The 7600-nt window shown below is 49.5% G+C and overlaps 1 protein-coding gene across 10 annotated transcripts in view; it reads left to right on the forward strand.

The window, feature by feature from the left end:
• LOC107265606 (protein rhomboid) overlaps positions 1-7600 on the forward strand; it is a 189523-nt gene that overhangs the window by 161943 nt on the left and 19980 nt on the right. For all 10 annotated transcript variants that reach the window (XM_025082884.1, XM_025082879.1, XM_025082882.1 and 7 more), the window contains one exon: positions 6583-6725. In XM_025082884.1, the coding sequence (XP_024938652.1) occupies positions 6583-6725 (143 nt within the window). The remainder of the gene's footprint in view (positions 1-6582; positions 6726-7600) is intronic.

Here is a 7600-nt window from a genome sequence, read left to right on the forward strand (position 1 = left end):
TTTCACCCTCCATGCCCCTTCCGCCCTTGTCTCGTACCACGAACCACCCCCTATAATACTGTTCATTTTATTATTCCTTTTCTTCCCCCCCCCGTGCCAACCCCCTCTACAGACCATCCCCTTTTTACCAGTTCACTATGACGTAGGAGAGACGCGTGCCATGTGCGCCGGCAATCTTCATTTAGATGAGTGCGGCCTGACCGCATTGTACCGCCAAGCGGGAAACCATTTCACTGTTATATACAAGGGTGGTATAGATATACTCGTGGAGGGGTGGTTCTTTTTTTCCCTTCTTTTTTTTCAGACTTTTCACTGAAACCAGAGTGGCAGCCCACGGGGGTTGGGATTTTTATGCGATTAAAAAGAAGAGGAGAATTAAAAGCGGCGTACGTGGAGAGGGTGTGACTGTTTTTGCCCGTGTGTGTTTACGGTACACAGAATTCGGGATACGGTAGGGCGAAAGTGGTCAGGCTGATAAATAACCAGTCACGCGGGAGAATTAGAACGGTTGAGAAGTCGGGATGCCGATGTCAGCTAGTACGAGGCCGAGAGTGACGAAATTTCATGGAAGTCTCATAGAATATACCGGGTGACCCTCGTATTCATGGACCCGTCCGGGAATCTTCCTGAAACGCAACCCGCTGTTATCAGCGATATTTTGCCCACCCGTTTTCGCGTCGTCTCTGACGTGCAGTTTCGTCCCCGGTTTTCCCAGCCATTAAATTAACATAGACGCTGCCACATGCTAGATACCTCCTAACCACTCGAAAATAAAGTTTGAACGCGGACGGTCGGCGTCCCTAGCGTTCCGAGCTCTCTTCTCTTGGCAAACCTGCCTCTGCCACCCCCACAACGTACGCTAGACGCCGTTTTCGGTGACATGACCTGGGGCAACCTGGACCACGGTAGACTAACTCGCGACCCGGGTACCATATAAACTTGCTGCATACAAATTTACACCGGTTGGGCTATGGTTCGGCAATGTATATATGGTGTATATTACGTATGCACATGTATGTATATTGCATCGAACCCTGGAGATTTCTCAAATTTGAATCGAAAAGTCAATACCGGGCATACTTCTTATTCCATACGTGTCCGTATATGACCAGTGACAAATTAATTGTCAATAAGTCTTAAAGGGATATTGAAAGCAGTTATTGTCTCTTTTTCTCTCGTGCAATTCAGACTGACTCTCTCTCTCTCTCTCTCTCTCTCCGACATCCGCATTCACGAAGCATCTTATATTTTCTACGAGAGCAAGTCGATTCCGCGCTATACACTTGGCTGGTTGGCGCTACTCCTAGCGCCAGGCTGCGCTACGGCCGAGGCTTCCTCTACGTACAGCCGCCCGTTACCTATACAGGGACGCCCGAGTAGTACGAGGTAGCTCGAGGAGTTACGTCCTGGAACCAGAGAACGAGATTCTCTTCTCTCCGTAGGGTAACGCCTTATTCCGAAGCTTTCGGAGCGTTAAAACGGAACGTGAACTTTCTCCCATGGCTAAGCCGGTCTTCTGGTATAGCCCGGGTGGAACGGCGATGCGAATCGACCTCGTTATTCCTCGCGGACTCTGCGAGCAGCTCGGCCGGCTGGATCTTCTTAGTCTGGAAACACTTGCGTATCTGGCCCGAGAACGCTCTTTGTAAATCGGAGCTTTGGGATGGATGATGGGACCAGGTTGCTATTGGCTGGTATAACGACAACCCTTGTACGCCGGGGGGATCGAAACTCTGGGATATATAGATGCACCCCTTCTGGTCTCTGCGTTCTCTATTTGGCTCCTCGGAACTTCGGTAGACATGAATACGAGACGGAGAAGTTCGGGCCGACTACCGGGCAGTTGGGCCGTACGCGTCGCGACGCCCCTTCGTGTACCGCCCTCCTCTCGTGCCGGTAGGAGATAAAAGTTTTTTAAACTCGCAAACTCCCGGAAGTTCATTAGCTCTTTGAATGGTATAATTTGCATAGCTAACAATATTACTTTGCACTCGCGATAGCTTTTCTTCTTGGTATCCTTGACTATGCTTATGTACACCGGGGCTATCGTGTATATGGTACCAGGAAGGTTTTTGTGTATAATAGAAAAAAAAATTTTTCAGGGCTTGATTCGCGAGGGGCCGAGACCTTAACGAACTTTTCTCGGAGTTTTCTCTTTATTAATAAATTTTCGGGGGGGCAGTTTGCGGGCGACTTGTATTTTCTGATGAGCGGCGTCGTCTCTTTGGTGTCTGTTGAGGGGGTGACATTTTTTTTTTTCCCTTCAAGAGCCTGGTGGAGAATTTTACACCGTTTTCACATCCTCGGGCTCGTGTCACTTTCTCGGCCTTGGATACCCTTTCAAGGGTTGGCGGCACTCGGAAAATCACGTCCATCAGCCGTATGAATATCACAAAAAAGCACCCCAAGCTAAGAATGATCATAAGGGGTTCAGAAGCGTGAAAAGGGCTTCTTTGTCCGGAGGACGGGGTACCGCCAAGTGATGGATTAAAGGTCACAAGATAGCCTGAAGACCCCCCCCCCGGCCTCCCTTGCCGTTCTGCCAGTTAAGCCGCGTCCTATACAGGGTGTGTATACGTTTATATATATATATAGGGTAGGTATTCGAAATAAGGGCTGAGTGGATGGGCGGCCGCTTGAAATTATGTTACACGCTCGTGCGGCGAGTACGATAGGGGGTAGTTCAATTACGTGAAACGGCGATGGAAGGGTGGAAAGAAAGAAAGCGAGCAAGAAAGGGATGATAAAAGAAAGGACTGCGTTCGTTCCACCCTATGTAAGGGCAACGAACTCGGACGAGAGTAATTGAAGCAGTAAAGCCCCGATGGCCGATGAGCTTGCCTGTGGATCCAGGTTTATGGCGAGAGAACATAACGAGGGAGGATTTTTGAGATTACGTTAATATCGGAAAAAGAAAAAAAATTTGGTTCGTATTTGAATTTCCCGCTACTCCTTACGCCGATTGACTTACTGTTTATCTCTGTTTCTCGTTTTTGCTTGTCTCTCCCTATGCACCCACGTGACTATGCCGTTGTACTCCATCTACGGTACCCGATGCTTCCATTGCCTTCTATTCACCGACATTGGCGTCGCATCCTTCCAATCTCTCACGCCCCCGGGGATTCCCCGAGTTATCGTTGTGAATAATCGAACGTATGCGCCCCGTGGTCTCTAGGCAGACAGCTTACGGGTCTTAGAAGCACGAGCTTGCGCTGCGAAGAAGTTTTCTTGGTCTGTACCAAGGAGGAAGATCCGACTGCGTGTATCCGAATATGGGACGTCGACGTCGTGGACATTAGGTATTCTTGGGTCTAAGGTAGAATAGGTATGAACCAGGGACCCACAAGGTCCAAAGGACACAGGGCTGAGCAGGGGATGAAAGCCTCTTCTAAAATCGCATTGTGAGTATTAGGAAGCTTTTGCATATTAGAAAGGAGGATCCCATTGGCGTCGTTCGGGCGTCGCCGATGGCTGCCTCCGCAAGAGGTTCGACGAGAAGCGCGAAGGGCCAAGAGGTAAATACATGGAACATCGCTTAAGAGTCCCCTTTCATTTGTCATATTTTTCGCGACGAAATTTTTTTTCATGGAACCCCCATGCACTCGTAGCTACCCCTGCCCGCCACCCTTATTTCTCCACCTCTTCCAGCACAACCCTCCAGTCACAATCTACCGCATTCCCTGGCTTTGTGCGTACGACCATCCCGTTCCTACCCCGCCACACGTACCAACCTAACAACCAGGCCTGGCCCGCTCTCTGTGAAAGCCGTCGTGCCGGGAGTGTTCATAAATTCGGATTAAGCCGAGACCGCGTAAAAGGGATCGTTGCTTGCCTCGGTCCTGTGAATGGAATAAGTGCGCATCGGGTATATGCGCGAAAAATCGTCTCCTCCTTATCCAACCTAACCTCTCGTAATAATCCTCACTCGCTCCGACCCGCCCTCTCTTTTTCACTCTTTCGGCTCACCGCGAAAAGCTCACTTCGCTCTGTAGCCCACTCAGTGCCCCCCGAGGCCAAGCGACACCTTTGGGATTGGCTGACGCTTTCCTACATCGTTCGCGCCCTCTCTTTCACCCAGTAGGGGCTATGTCCTCTCTTCCTCCGACTCGTGGGACGCGACCCAACTCCCCGCGGGTACATTTTATACCAGTGAAAACGCGCCGAAGCTTTTCTACCCCAGCTGGAAACGTCAGCGGTCGCCTACGGACTCCTGCTGCGTCCTCGTGGGTCTCCGACCAAATTCTTTTGTCGAGGTAGGACTTTCCTACGAGGGCGGATGGGGGTCAGAAAGCGCGAAGAGGTGGAAAAATTCAAAAGGTGGAAAATAAGGGTGAAATTGAAGTTTAAGTGGAAAGCAAGTTTGTAGTGGCTGCAGTGGCGCACCTGAGTCTTCGTGAGAAACACAGGCGTAACCTCACGCGTTCTGCCGGGTCTACCAGCAAGCTCACGATGAGGAGCGGGGGCCGCCTCGAGTATTTCCCAAGCAAGTCTCTGATATTCAAGTGTTCTCCTACGTACCTGAGCTTTCTACGGGTAATGCCGCAATTACAGTTCTCGCATATTTCTTACATAATTCAAAGGATGGGGAAACAGGACGACATCCACGTTCCCCACGTATCCTGGCGAACGTGCAACCTCAGCCATCTTCCCTTCGCCCCTGGGCATCTTGGCTTATCCGAATGGATCCTATGGACCCGGGAGCCCGAAAGGTGGCTGCTGGGTATATGTGCATCCAAGAATTCCTGTACCACTCCGAGCTAGCTTTTCCTTCCTTCGACGTTCAAGCGTCTTATCGACGTTGAGGACGACGAGGTACGTCGACGTACCTGGTAGAGGACTAGGAATTTTCTATTATGCATCTTTTTTCGTTCCTTCCTTTCGTTCCTCTACATCAGACAGTCCCGTATTCGCATCTTTGACTCGAGACAAATATTTTGAGCTTGCATACCCGATGTCTACCCATTTGCATTTCTCTGACACGTATAGCTTTCCAGCAACGCCAAATCCGTACCGATGTGTATACCTTCTCTACCCAACAGCCTATGATCCGTGCGCTTTCACAAAAGCTCCACCGGTTTGGCTTCCTCGCGATTTTCAACGTTATAAATACATCGCGACGTATTTCGACATGGACGAAGATTAAAATCGCTCGTATATCGACGGTGTTGGCCACATTTTCGCATATTTACGGAAGGTCCTGACAATGTCTGCAGGTGACTTCCGGTCACTTCTCTAACTCCCGCGATCGATATTAATCGCCTGTAATAGCAGCTTGGGCTGCCTGGGTTCTTTTATGGCAGCCATTAGGGTTTTCGTACCGGTCCTATCGAGGGTAAGAAAAAGGAGACGATGGGGACGGATATTATATGGTTTAGGAACGCGCGATTCTTTAATATCCAGGAGCATTCCTGGGGATGATCATTGTTATCGTATTTTGTACTTTGGCTACAGTTACATATACATACGTTTACATAGGTACCAGTTTCCGGCTGGTATTCGTAGCCTGCCTAGCGCGAATGTATAATAGGTACGTCGACGTTCTAATTCCTGAGGGTTTAAAGCGTCGACGCCGGTAAAACCGCTCGCGCGACGCTGGCGTCAGCGATAGGGTTGGAATTTGTTAATTAAATGGCGAAATGACAAACATAACTGGAAAACAAGGTACTTGGCTGCTCGTAACGCGACGTCCACGTGCGCGCTCCCTATGACTCTCACGCACCGGGTAACGTGTTATATCTCATGTTCACACGAACGCGACCGAATATTGTGTCGTAGGCGTCGACAATATTGCGACCACTGATTTATATATTGGTTTCGAGCTACCGCCGCTCTGCGGTTGGTTCCCGCCGGCAACGGACTCGATACCCGTGTGTGGTCGTTAGGTTCTGACGTATTATTATGATTGTACTGATTATCGCGTGGGGAGGTATTTCCGGGTGCGGCGATGCTTCATAGAGATCGGCAATGAGGTTTCAGAAAGATACCACAGGGGTTGTGAGTTCTTGAGGGAGTCTCGAGCGGAGCTCGTTTGATCCGCACGCACGACCTGCTCTCTGATTTCTTGCTCCGATGATATCTCACGAGGAATCATTATTATCTTTCGATTGGGTGAGTCGCAATGGACGAGAGCGATTAAGGGTGGCATTCGGATGGTCGGGAGCAGGGCTTGGCCACTGGGAAAAAGATGAGGGTGGTTCTTCATCCTCTTGCCATACATGCGGCAGAATGGAGAGGTCGATTCGACACGCGAAGCCCAGAGACAGGGAGTTTAGAGATTCGAATTTAAAGAATATTCAACGTGCGAAGACGCCGAGCGTCGCGACGTCACTTTGTTCTATACTCTAAGTTTATAGCTATGTACGTCTAACGGTTACGTCATTCCTTATCGTCTGTCATTCGAATTACCGTTACCGGGTCGTTCGGCCCAAGCCCAGTACCGGGTTGGCGCGCTCATTGGGCCCCAGCCAAGCCATGTCCAGCCGGTACTTTCGGGCTCAACCCGGGTACACATCGGTACTGGAAGTACTTGCAGGTTCGTTTTGGCACGTGTAAATTAATGGATTTTTCCGTTTAAATTTTCAGTTGGGTTTCTTCACGTACTACACAGTGGCGATGGGCGAGGTAAATCCTTCGGGTCCAGTTCCCATCGACAGCGTCTTCATCTACCGACCCGACAAACGTCTCGAGCTGTGGAGGTTCGCCTTCTACATGTTCCTTCATGCGGGGTAAGTCGGCAAAATTATTTTCTCGAAGTCTGATTAAAGGCCTCTTTCGGTATTGCCTAGACGGAAGATTACACTTCAGCGTTCGGGAACGCCAAAGTCGGGGCTTGGACTTTACCGTAGGATGAGTTCAGAGGTCGCACCCAGAAATCCCAGTCATTCGCCTGCCTATCCTTTGTTTCCTAGTCGTCTACTTAATTCATTTAGGGGTGCGTCCTTATATGTACAAGGTCGTACCTATACCCGTCGCGAAAAAACTGTCGAACCTTGTTATCACAATTTTATTATCATTTTATTATCACAGTTTAATCATCATCGATCGGCGTTACGTTCTCCGCGACCGACTGTACCTAATGCTGACACCATTTGGAGTGACCTTTATAGTCGCACCGAATTATCCGACTAAAACCCGTCCGATTAGTAAAACATTATAAGCCACGGTTGGCTATTGGTTCCCGTACGTTCCTAACGGGCTCTACTGTAGCCGTACCGTACGGGGGATGGAGGCTACGGTAAGGGAACGCCGAAGGCGCAGTTGGCGTGGGGAAGTAGAAAATGGGGGAGACTGAGGCAAAAATGCTTTTATAGGTCACTATTATCGGAGAGAGGAAACAGAACAACCGTACCTACGGTATTGTACTCTTTTTCTCTCTTTTCCCTTTTACTTCCCTATTCTCCTTCCTTCCTTTCGATTTTTCCTACGTCTCCCTTATCTCTATACCTGTATATATATATCCATCCCACTCTCTCCGCACCCTCTTAACCGCCGTCTATTTAACTGTCTGTTTTCTTTTCTAGCCGTTTCTGTCTTTCTCTATCGATTCAACTTTCCTAGAGAGCAATGAAATTACACGTGTTTCCGTATCCCGCGGGGGGGG

Source organism: Cephus cinctus, unplaced genomic scaffold (assembly GCF_000341935.2).
Source record: "Cephus cinctus unplaced genomic scaffold, Ccin1 Ccin1_scaffold0230, whole genome shotgun sequence".
Lineage (NCBI taxonomy): Eukaryota > Metazoa > Arthropoda > Insecta > Hymenoptera > Cephidae > Cephus > Cephus cinctus.